At 44.4% G+C, this 12,399-nt stretch overlaps 1 protein-coding gene across 2 annotated transcripts; it reads left to right on the top strand.

Annotated features, from left to right (window-relative positions):
* Positions 1–3,058: 3,058 nt before the first annotated feature.
* On the top strand, positions 3,059–12,082 carry BOD1 (biorientation of chromosomes in cell division 1). 2 transcript variants are annotated; one of them, XM_065409384.1, is made up of 4 exons: positions 3,059–3,295; positions 6,574–6,698; positions 8,910–9,104; positions 11,137–12,082. In XM_065409384.1, exons 1-4 carry the CDS (start codon positions 3,059–3,061, stop codon positions 11,186–11,188), a joined length of 609 nt encoding a protein of 202 aa, XP_065265456.1. In that variant the 3' UTR covers positions 11,189–12,082. The 2 variants fall into 2 exon arrangements, with proteins under 2 accessions (XP_065265456.1, XP_065265457.1); XM_065409385.1 differs by having other exon boundaries at positions 8,910–9,109.
* Positions 12,083–12,399: the final 317 nt, after the last annotated feature.

The raw sequence follows: 12,399 nt of genomic DNA, 5'->3' as shown, positions 1-12,399 counted from the left end.
ACTCAAAAACAAAGCAATGTAAAACTTTAGAGCTTACAAGTCCACTCAGTCCTACTTCTTGTTCAGCCAATCGCTAAGACAAACAAGTTTGTTTACATTTACGGGAAATACTGCTGACTGCTTCTTATTTACGTCACCTGAAAGTGAGAACAGGCGTTCGCATGGCACTTTTGTAGCCGATGTTGCAAGGTATTTATGTGTCAGGTATGCTAAACATTCATATGCCCCTTCATGCTTCGGCCACCAATCCAGAGGACATGCTTCCATGCTGATAATGCTCCTTAAAAAAAAAAAAGTGTTAATTAAATTTCTGACTGAACTCCTTGGGGGAGACCTGTATGTCCCCTGAAGGTACTAATGTGAGATTTCTAAGTATAGATATAGCACTCAACCCAAGGTTTAAGAATCTGAAGTGCCTTCCAAAATCTGAGAGGGATGAGGTGTGGAGCATGCTTTCAGATGTCTTAAAAGAGCAACACTCAGATGCGGAAACTACAGAACCCGAACCAACAAAAAAAGAAAATCAACCTTCTGCTGGTGGCTCAGATGACGAAAATGAACATGCATTGGTCCGCTCTGCTTTGGATTGTTATCGAGCAGAACCCGCCGTCAGCATGGATGCATGTGCTCTGGAATGGTGGTTTAAGCATGAAGGGACACATGAATCTTTAGCGCAGGAGTCGGCAACCTTTCAGAAGTGGTGTGCTGAGTCTTCATTTATTCACTCTAATTTAAGGTTTTGCGTGCCAGTAATACATTTTAATGTTTTTAGAAGGTGTCTTTCTATAAGTCTATAATATGTAACTAAACTATTGTTGTATGTAAAGTAAATAAGGTTTTTAAAATGTTTAAGAAGCTTCATTTAAAACTAAATTAAAATGCAGAGCCCCCCAGACTGGTGGCCAGGACCCGGGCAGCGTGAGTGCAACTGAAAATCAGCTTGCGTGCCGCCTTCGGCACGCGTGCCATAGGTTGCCTTCCCCTGCTTTAGCACATCTGGCACGTAAATATCTTGTGACGCTGACTACAACAGTGTCATGTGAATGTGGTTCTCACTTCCAGGTAACATTGTAACCAAGAAGTGGGCAGCATTATCTCCTGCAAATTGTAACCAAACTTGTTTGTCTGAGCAACTGGCTGAAGTACGACCGAGTGGACTTGTAGGCTCTAACGTTTTACATTGTTTTATTTTTGAATGCAGTTATTTTTTGTACCTAATTATACATTTGTAAGTTCAACTTTCATGATAAAGAAATTGCACTACAGTACTTATATTAGGTGAATTGAAATACACTATTTCTTTTGCTTTTTACAGTGCAAATATTTGTAATCAAAAATATAAAGTGAGGACCGTACACTTTGTATTCTGTGTTGTAATTTAAATCAATATATTTGAAAATGTAGAAAACATCAAAAAATATTTAAATAAATGATATTCTATTATTGTTTAACAGTGCGATTAATCGCACTATTCATTTTTTTAATCGCACAATTCTTTTTTTTTTAATTGCTTGACAGCCGTAATGTAAATCCAGAGTAACTCCATTAAAGTTAATAAATTTACTCTGGATTTACATTAGTGTTCCTCAGAACAGAATTTGCCCCTAAAACTAAACCTACAAAAATAGTTTTGATTATTAGGGTTGCACCTTAAATGCAGGAACTATTAGATCTTGATGTAGATGGTATCAATGACTACAGCACTTAGTGATGGGGTAGTCTTCCACTATTAGATAGACGTATAGGAGGAAAGTAGACTGTTATTGCTGTTAGGAGGCAGGGGATTACCTCTTTGAGTCACTGAGGAGTGTACTAAAATAAATTACAAATCAGCATGTTTCTTCAGAGAATTCTGGGACACTGTCAGGAAACAGAACAGGAGTACTTGTGGCACCTTAGAGACTAACAAATTTATTTGCGCATAAGCTTTCGTGGGCTTCATCAGATGCATAGGAAACAGGGAAACTAGATGGACATCCAGTGATCAAAGGGTCTGCATGTTTAATTTAAGGCCAATAAAACAATAACAGATACTTAAAGAAAATTATTCTTTATCCCAAATATTTTAATGCATGATCAAAAATAATCTCAACACTGCAATCCTGCTGCCCTCTTGTCAACTTTGAGGCAGTTCAACAGAGGGTGATTGCCAAGGACACAGCCTCCCCCGGTGGCCAAATACGTGTATTACATACACTCCAGCCTAGTTTACTAGGGGGACTGTACTGGGCGGTGACCTGTGAAGTTTCTGGTATCGCTAGCAATCAGCCTGATTCACCACAACTCTCAGAACGTGTCGGGCACATTACACGGGGGTAATCGGGGCGTACAGTCCGGCAGTTCAGGAACATCTGCAAGGGCAGCGTGCACGTGGGACTGCAGCCGCAGGAGTTTTCCCGGAGCCCGCAGAGGTGGGACTGACGCGCCCAAAGCCGTGCGAGGCCCGGCGGCACAGTGGAAGGAAGTGATTGCGGCACCGGGTTCGCTGCCCTGCTCCATCACAGGCTTCCTGCCTGAGCCGGGGGAGTCCCCCCGCCTCATCTCCCTGGAGCAACCCGGGGCTCGCCTCACGGGGCTCCGAGGGAGCTACACGAGCGGGCGGCGCTCGGGCGCTGCCGTGACGGGCCGTATAAATACCTGAGCCGAGTCTCCAGGAGCAGAACTCAGGCAGCTCCTCGGAGCTGAGCCCGGCCCGCGCACGCGGCCCTTCCCTTCCCCCTGCGGGCGCAGGCGGGGGCCGGGAGCTGACGAACCCTCCGCGCACATGGAGTCACAAAAACGACAATTCCCAGAATGCATTGCCCAGCCTGCCGTGCCCCACAGCCTTCCGGGCTGGCGCCGCGGTGCACGCTGGGAGCCGTAGTTTCTTTACGCAGCTCAATGGCTCAAGTCCTATAAGAGGCGCGTTAGTGGAAGGACTTCCTTTCCCATGATGCAGTGGAACGGATCTACACAGAATGTGGCGCGCCGTCGGCGACGGCAGCGGTGCCGGTGGCACCGGGTGAGCTGGGAGCGGCGGCTGCGGGGTCCCGGCTGCGCCGGGTACCAGGCGTGGGGCATGTCGGAGAGCGGCGGCGCCGGCGGAGCTGCCTCAGGCGGGGGAGGCGGCGTCACTGGAGCTGGGGGAGCGGCGGGGTCTGGGGGCGCGGCTGCTGGGGCGGGGCCTGGCGCCACCGATCCGGCCTCGCTGCCCCCCGGGGACGCGCAGCTCATCGCGCTCATCGTGGAGCAACTCAAGAGCCGCGGCCTCTTCGACGGCTTCCGCCGGGACTGCCTGGCCGACGTGGACACCAAGGTACCGCTGCAGGGGGCCGGCCCCACCAGCGCATCCCCCCGCTGCTTACCCGGGGAGGGGTCTTCCGACGGGGACACCTGAGCACTGGGCCTGGTTCTCCCCTACTCCGGGACCGCCTGGCCGACGGGAGCACCCGGGCCAAGCTTCTCAGCCGGGTACCCTCCTGCTTCTCGGAACCTAGTCCCCTGGGCGTCCTCTGACCCTGCTAAACCTCTATCGCACTGGGAACTAGGTCTGGCCCTTGCTAGGGCTCCAGCGGCTCTGCTGGGACTGCCTTGCTAACATGGGCAACAGGATGTTAGGGACTTCTCCCCACCCAAGACCCCTGGTCTCACTACTTGATTGCCCCTGCTTTGGCCTGGGCTGCTCGGCTGACATGGGTACCAGGGGCGGTGTATCTCCTCCCCTTCCTCTCTCAAAACAGCAATCCCCCAAGTTCTGGTCTCTTGTCTGACCCCGTCCCCTATTTTCCAGATGCCATCCTGAAAGGGGTTCTGCTTCAGCCACCCACTTCATTGTAGGCCCTAACTTTATTTTGGGAAGCCTGGATCTGTCTCTAGCCCGGTTCCATTTGTGGGGAGGAGGGAGCATGCACAGCACTAGCCCAGGGCACTGCCCACAAAATCCTGAGGCAAGGCAGGCCTTTCTCATGTCTTGGTGCTGCAGACATGGTCCTCTGGGCCCCAGCTGCTGCAGCCAAGAAGAGTGACCTAAACTATAAATATGAGTGGTTTATGGAGTACAGAGGAGAATATGGGGCTTTTCAGTTTTCCATTATTGTACCATTGTCTGTCCTGTAAGGGCACAAGGTTTCCCCCTCTTGTGTTCTTTTTCTGACGCCTGCATATGCCCTGCCAATTTCTGTGGCCAGGGTCTTCCTGAGAGACCATGGAAAGCAATATTGGTAATTCAGTAAAAGTTACTATTCCCTAAGTCATTTCTGACTGTGGTGCAGGAGTAGGGGACACCAAAGCTGCAGGGTTGGTCTTCACTTGGATGAAACACAACTGCCACTGGTCAGGACTTCCATCAGTTGAACCCTCTTGCAGGAATTGGGTGCAATCCCCACTGTCTTGTCACCCTCACAGGGTGATTGATAACTTTCTGCCTTCCTAAGCTTTGCCTGAGGCTTCTACAGAATGTGGCTTCCCTTCCTGTCCTAAACCATTGCAGCATTTCTAAACAACTGTCTTGTTCCACCCTATAGGCACCTGCACTTTGCCAGTGGGGAAGTGACTCCTGTGTGTGCATAGTTTGTAAAGCATTTCAGGATTTTTTTAACATAAAGTGCTACTTAAAATGAACAAATATCTTTAAACCTTTGTAACCAACTACACCTCTACCCGGATATAACGCAGTCCTCGGGAGCCAAAAATCCCTACCGCGTTATAGGTGAAACCCCGTTATATCGGGGTAGCAGCGGCAGGGCTCCAGCGGTGATTTAAAGGGCTCGGGGTTCCCTGCAGAAGCCGGAGCCCCGGGCCCTTTAAATAGCCAGCCGAGCCCTGCTGCCGCAGCCCCGGGAAAGCAGTAACAGGGCTCCAGCAGTGATTTAAAGAGCCCTGGGCTCCGGCCGCTACGGGGAGCCCGGGCCCTTTAAATCGCTGGCCGAGCCCCGCTGCTGCAGCTCCGGGGTAGTGGCAGCAGGGCTCCATCGGTGATTTATAGGGCCCGGGGCTCCCCGCAGCAGCCTGGGCCCTTTAAATCGCTGCCGGAGCCCCAGGGTTACCGTGCTATATGCGAACCCGAGTTATATCGGGTCGTGTTATATCAGGGTAGAGGTGTATCTACTTTAGCAGTGATGTCACTTGTTTATTTGGCAATTGCTACTATTCTTCTTGCTGAAATATTAAGTTGTAGCCTTCCTGACAAATGTACTGCCTAAGGTATCCTATTTAAGAACACAGATTCCTTTTCTGCTTATTAAAAAATGTGTACTAGAATTAATGCTCTTAAAGGGGGATAGAATTTAAAGCTGACAGAACAAGTACAGCAACAGTGCAAGCTTTCTTGATCCAGAGGGACCAACACTGGAGTGGGAAAGTCCTAAATAGAGGTTTTGATTTCCCATCTAATTCCACGAGAGCATCAATATTGATAACCTATCCGCTCCTGGTCTGAAACCACCACAACATTCTGCATTAGACCGTGGAACAACCACCTATCTGATCAGAACAGCTTTCAGTCACAACAGGTGTAAATGGAATTCGAACTGGCCACCTACATGGGGTAGGCTCCGTAGCATATTGTCAAGGGTATCATTGTAATTTTTGATGCTGTCTCTTGTTATGGTGATTCTTGTCTTGCTACAAGACATTTGCCACCTTTTTGCCCTCTCCTTGCACCACACTAGTAACTGGCATTTCCCCTCCACAGTAACATGACCATCTTCTAACGTCTGAGGAACAGGAAAAGGTAGAATTACAGAGCATTTAACAAAACCACACCCTCACCCCCCACTTTCCCAGCTCTCACGTTCCAGTGTTAGTGTTACAGCAAGCATATCTCTTTCTTTGTACTAGTGTTCATTTTATTTGGTTAAAATGTCTCATAGGAATTTTATGTTGGTTGGAAATAGTACAAGAAACCTGCTTAAATATAACTCTTGCATGCACAGGCAATTTGCATTCCATTCAGTGACTCGGAAGCAGACAGTTGCAAAACAGGTGTCCAGCTATTGCAATTATAATAAATTGATAGTACCATCTAGAAACTGCTCTTTGCAATCACCATTTTGTACTCTTGAGTAAAATAAACTTACTTTTGTTCAGAAAAAATACAATAAAGGCGACCTGCCCGACACCTTCAAAAGACAAGCCTGTGAGCTTAAATTCATAACTTTGCTAGACACTAAAAATCATCTTCTTAATGAAGACACAGGATTTATGGCTTATTACAACAATCTAATCTATTAACTCCTCTTTCTTTTTCTTTTTTTTTTGGTCCTTTGACTGCTGAGGTGTTAACAGGCCATTTCACCTTGAATGGTCCCTTACAATGTGTGTTTACTTATGCTAAACAATCTGTGCTACATTGTATTTAGCTGTGACACTGCTGCTTTTCCCAGACCTGAAGAAGAGCTCTGTGTAGCTTGAAAACTTGTCTCTCTCCAACAGAAGTTGGTCCAATAAAATATATTACCTCACCAACCTTGTCTCTCTATAAAGGAGAAAAGACAGTTAAACAAAACAGTAATAGACCACAAAAGATGTATTATGAAGGATTCTTGCAGGGAATTGTTTCAAGGTCTTTTAGTTAAACTGGATTTTTTTTTTAAGCCAGCATACCAAAATCTGAGGCAGAAAGTGGACAACTTTGTATCTACCCATCTGGACAAACAGGAGTGGAACCCAACAATGAACAAAAACCAGTTACGAAATGGTCTGAGACAGAGTGTGATTCAGTAAGTAAGCAGCATTCTGTAAATTGATAGGAATGTTTTTTGATAGATGAACTGGCTGAGTGCATTTGGACAATTTTAAGGGTTGAATTCAACCTGCTTTGTCATCTGTGCCCTCCCAGATTTCACTATAGCAGGTCAATGCAGTTTGAGCTAACTCACATCACAGCAATGTTCCTTGAGGACGAACAGGCAGTTTCCCAGAGTAGGGTAATACAGTCAACATCCGTTGAAGTATTGATTATGTTGTTGAAGTGTAGCATTCTCTACCAAAGCATTGCATCATACAGTTAACACCATGGTTGCTAACTAAGCTGCATATGAGGTTTGGAACTGAACTTGTGGTCTTCTGCTTCAGAAACAGGCATTTACCACTTAAGCAAAAGAAGGATCTCTTATTAGGTCTCTTCTGTTTTTTGCAAACCTCCAGCCACTAGTGGGCAGTAATCAAATTCAGGCTAGTCTGATTCCATCCAGCAGATGGCACAAGTAGACAGGACATTAAAGCCATAGGGTTTTTTGGTTGTGTGAGGTTTTTTCATTTTGTTTTTTGTGTGTGTTAAATGCAAACAAAACAAACATGTCCATGGAGTACTAGGCTTACTAACTCCTACTGCTACTCCAGTTTACTCTGTAACTTGTGCCACTGGCAAACTTGTTGAATAAACCTCCAGTGTTTTCAGGGAGGCCATGTTCAGTTTTATGGAAACATGCATACATAGTCTGGAAAAAAGCTTTAACTTGTGGATTTCTCCTGAGACTGGTGTCTGAAACTAGTGCCTAGGTAGCACCTCAGTAAAGGTGGGGGTGGAAATAGGTGGAAGGACAAGGACATGAGTAGGGAAGAATCAGGGAAATGGAGACGGGCTTTTAATTTCAAAAGGAAAATAACTAAACATACAGCAGTAAGTGTCTTGCAGGAAGCAAAATTAGAATTTCAGTGCAAGTAGCAGAAACTACAGATGTCTACTTCACATACAAACTGCTTGGCCTAATCAATGAGGATTGGCCTAATTACCCTGAGATCAGGGTAGAAGTTAACTAGATGTACTGATTTTTGCATTTTACAGTATTGCTTGAAAGGGCTCGCGTGCAAAATACAGCAACAACATAGAGAGAAGTGTGGCCAACAATCAGAAACTGATAGTAATGGATTAATAGTACTAGAGTAAGCCTTAATATTCTTTTCACTAGAGTAAAATGACATTTGTACTGTGTTACACACCAGGGAGCTTTGCTCCCTTTTAAACACAGTTAGGTGAACTACTGGTATAGGCAATGACTACACAAGGATTAAGGGTTTAGAGTACTCACTTAAGTTACTATGAAGGCTGCAAGAATAAGATAGTTGAAATGTGCCAAGATGTGTACGTGTGTATCCATCCATCATTGGATAAAAGTACACACATTCATCTAACTATATTAGACTTTATTTGATGTCCACATGACCTTGAAAAGCAGTGGATGTGGTCATGAACATGAACATTCTCTCATGAACATTCACTGCCGTGTTAGTCTGGCGGCTGATTTTTCCAAATGCTAGGCAATGTCTGTTTCCCCTCCCCTGGTCTCTTGCAGACATGACTTAAACCCGCCAGACTGCCTGTGTCCAACAGTTCAAGATTCTGACGCAGCCGCTAAAGCAATAAGTCACTTCAGTTACCAGCCCTCAGTTCCAAAAACCTCTCTATATTTTGTGCTGTGTGCATTTGTATGTTTTTTTCTTACAAAAATACCTGCATAGGTACTGCCTACCGGCTGTTGCAAGGAGCAGGTGATGGTAACGATATCGGGGTGAAGGCCTCTTCTCAATTTGGAGTGTTAGCCCAAGGAAAAAAATCAACCTCTCACCTGCTGTCCTCATACGTTTTGTTTGCCTTGTTTGTGCCAAAGCATGTTGTGTTTGCTCCTTCTGACCTCATTTCAGAATGAGCACTCCTGAAGTGGCTCCCATCCAGTATTTCATTTCAGTACCTGGGAGACCAGATGTCAGTTGTGAACACTGCAGGGGGGAATAGAAAAGTTGATAGGTAGAAATGTCCTGGTTTCTGTGTGGTGACTGGAACGCCTCCCTCCTGAAGGAGCTACCAAGTGGGTTGCAGCTTTCACCATATTAATACTAATTGCAGCTGACATGAGGGCTCTGGAGACTTCTCAGTGGGCGGGAGAGGGGAAGTTGCGAGTAGCTGAATGACTCCTTTGTCTTTGCCCAAGGTCAGGGATGCTGGAAGCTGGAGTGGACAGAATTATTTCTCAGGTGGTGGATCCAAAACTAAACCACATCTTCAGGCCGCAGATAGAGAAAGCGATTCATGAGTTCCTGGCTGCGCAAAAGAAAGAGGAAACTGTGCCAGCTCTTCCACCAGAGCCTGAGAATCAGGATCCTCCTGCTCCATCCCAAGATGCCTCGTAAGGTCTTGTATCATTGCACCTTCCCACTCGCTCCTAGTTAGCAAACCCTCTCACTTAATTCACTTGCATAGCATTAAATAGGGAACATAAACTACACTGGCCAGCGGGCCAGGACCCTAATATTCTGTCTTGGTTTGGTACCAAAAACACTACTAGAGGAGAGAACCAGAGACCATTCTGTAGTCCTACAGTTTACAAACCTTCAGAGTCAGAAATGCAGACCTTGTACCACTGGAAAACTGGTTGTGGTATTCTACCTGGCTTTACAGGGAGTAAAGGTTTTCTTTCTGATCATCAGCATTTTACTAGAACATTTAGCAGTTATACTAAGTGACTGCTAAAAGCATATCAGAATCGGAGATAAGGATGATGCAAAATGATTATCTAGGACTAGGGAGGAACACTCTGGCCAGCAACTATGCTTTCAGGGCTGGTTTTGGAACAGTGATCGGAAAGGACTTTGGTCCTTTAAAAGCAGGTTGCGAGACAACTGCAAAAATTGAATTGAGAGAATAAATTTCAAGTGGATTAAAAATTAAGAAGTGCTGAAATACAGCCAAAAATTGAGCTAAGGACAAATTATGCAGATTTGGCATTAAAGTTGTAGATGATTGGTTTCTTCAGTGGAACTTAAGTTTGAGTTTGTTTCTCTAACACAGGGGTCGGCAACCTTTCAGAAGTGATGTGCCGAGTCTTCATTTATTCACTCTAATTTAAGGTTTCGTGTGCCAGTAATACATTTTAACATTTTTAGAAGGTCTCTTTCTATAAGTCTATAATATATAACTAAACTATTGTTGTATGTAAAGTAAATAAGGTCTTAAAAATGTTTAAGAAGCTTCATTTAAAATTAAATTAAAATGCAGAGCCTCCTGGACCGGTGGCCAGGACCCGGGCAATGTGAGTGCCACTGAAAATCAGCTCACGTGCCGCCTGTGGCACGTGTGCCATAGGCTGCCTACCCCTGCTCTAACAGTTTGCTAGTACTAGAAAAAGATTAATGTAGAGGTTAGTGTTCTGTGAAGTGAATAATGGCTTCTTCGACATCATGGACTGATTTACAGCTGAACAACTTACAGATGCTCCCCGACTTACGCAAGCGTTCTGTTCTGGAACGCCTTGCGTAACTCGAATTTTGCGTAAGTCGGTAACGTATATCCGACCATTACGCCCCCCCAAAAAAACCCTCCTATTTCTAGCTTACAGAACTTTTTCTGTAAGTGCGGATTTGCGTAAGCCGGGTTTGCGTAACCAGGATGGCGTGTGTATATTTTTCCAGCTAGAAACTGAGGAAGTTCTGTGTTGGATATGAGTTTGCTCTGGCTTTAGGGATTAAAATAAAACTTTCAAGTGATGCTCTTCATAGGGCTATTTAAAAAAACAAAACCAAAAAACTTCTGCATCTTAACACACACAACTGTTCACCCCATCTCTATCAAAGGACCTGCCTTTTAACGTGTCTGAATTGACTGTTCAGGTCCTCTGAAAGCTCCCATTATAGGTGTCTGAGGTACTTTTTGCTCCCCCCCCCCCCCCAAAAAAAAGTTTCATTCTGAGACTTGGAGTGTAGGCAAATTCATAGCGGCATTATGCAGAAAGAAATTAAAATGTATTTTAATTGCTCTCTACTAATGCTTTTCAAAAGCAAAAATTATCTTGGTCCTACAGTAAATGTTATATTCATAAGGGCCAACAAATAACGTGATCTACTGTATTAATCATTAATCCATTCTTTTGTTGAATGATGGTGGCAGTAGCTTCCTGGATAGCAGCAGTATTTAGAGAAATTGCCAGTCTGAATTAAACTTGTGACACACAAGCTTAACTTCCACTGTCCAGCTTGGGTTAGCTCAGTTGTATGTAGTATGCTGCCTCACCAATGTCCTACTGCAACCTATCGTGTTTCTGGCTTAACTGTGAATTTATTAATCTTGAACTATCCAAGTGCTGCTGTTTAACTTGATATGACTTTGTATTCAACTGCATTTACTCTGAAAGATAGAATCCCTTAAACTTTTTTCTTTTACAGTGTGTTCCTAGTACTAAAAACAGCTGCAGTTGCAAAATACAAGTTTGGTTAGATTGGCAATGGACTATTTATTCCATTTGACACGAGACTACAGTCTGCTAATGAAGATTGATCATGATACCAGAACTGAGGAAAGCATTAGTAGAATTCACATGCACCCAGAGTGCCTAATGTGGATAGGCTCAACATGAAGCTTGTTTTGCTATTGATAGAAATCCAGAAAGAAGCATATGTCCTTGCTGATCATGCATTGGGGTGGAGGGTATCAAATATCTCTCTTGCATGGAGGAGCTAAGAAAAGGGTTTAGATGTGATACTAGTATGACTTATTAAAGTAGGAGAAGGAAGAAGAAAAGTATGTAAGATGTATACGGGCCTCTGAACTTAATGTTTGTATAGTTCCTGGAAGGCAGTTATCATGAGATTGACTTTAAAAAGTTTGATTTGGATCAGAGGAGAGACAGTCAGTAAGTTTTTTATAACTTCATGCTTGTTTACTGCATAAAGAATTATTGAGCATTGGATGCCAAATCGAATTTGTGACTATATCAGTGCCTGTCTTGAAAAGAGGATGTTCCTGATTTAAAACAACTGGAAAGAACTCTTCCGTGTCAGTTATCCAGGAGTACTTAGAGACCAACTTCTAGTAGATTTCTGGAAACTAGTGTTTAAATTTAGCTATGTGAATAATATCCAACTTAGTCATAGCTCTTATTTCCCAGGGAGACTTTGGAAGCAGGGGCTATGAGTGGGTGAAGAATCTGACATTTGTGTTTTAACTTGAAAGAGTTCTCACCCACAATATTGTTCAGGTGACTGTTAGTAGCTGCCCAGTTTTCATGCTTAAAGGGCAGAAGGTCTCAGGGAAGGCCATCAAGTAGGGAATGTGATTAAGTATTCTGCTAGCACATGTCTTGATCTTTTATAATAAAAAGTTGAAAGCCTATTTTGGTGACTTCATATTTTTTTTAGGAATCTGCTCAGAGAAGATTAAAGTTGTATCAGAAATCCGAGTCATTGCCCCTAATACCATGCTCTAACTATTAGACTACACCTCTAACCTAATCATTTCTCCCATTTACAACATAACATTCCAGAATCTACCATGAAATGGGATACACTGAAGGAGATCTTGATTTGAGTTATTCCTTTCCTTACTGTAAAACACCACTTACAAATTGCTGGGAGAAACCTGAGGTTTCTTTGTGTTGCACACCAGCTGGGGGGCTTCTGAAGATAAAATTCACCAGAAGAATCAAACTG

This window comes from Emys orbicularis, chromosome 8 (assembly GCF_028017835.1).
Source record: "Emys orbicularis isolate rEmyOrb1 chromosome 8, rEmyOrb1.hap1, whole genome shotgun sequence".
NCBI classification, from domain to species: domain Eukaryota; kingdom Metazoa; phylum Chordata; order Testudines; family Emydidae; genus Emys; species Emys orbicularis.
Note: the sequence above shows the minus strand (reverse complement) of the source record. Positions and strands in the feature narration are given on the sequence as shown.

What these genes read in the sequence shown, in the direction of transcription:
- BOD1 (XM_065409384.1), top strand. Translation starts at nt 3,059, where the DNA reads ATGTCGGAGAGCGGCGGCGCCGGCGGAGCTGCCTCAGGCGGGGGAGGC. An exon ending in CTGAGACAGAGTGTGATTCA is followed by an intron (nt 6,699 to 8,909) that starts GTAAGTAAGCAG and finishes TCTTTGCCCAAG; the next exon opens with GTCAGGGATGCTGGAAGCTG. An exon ending in GCTCCATCCCAAGATGCCTC is followed by an intron (nt 9,105 to 11,136) that starts GTAAGGTCTTGT and finishes TTTCTTTTACAG; the next exon opens with TGTGTTCCTAGTACTAAAAA.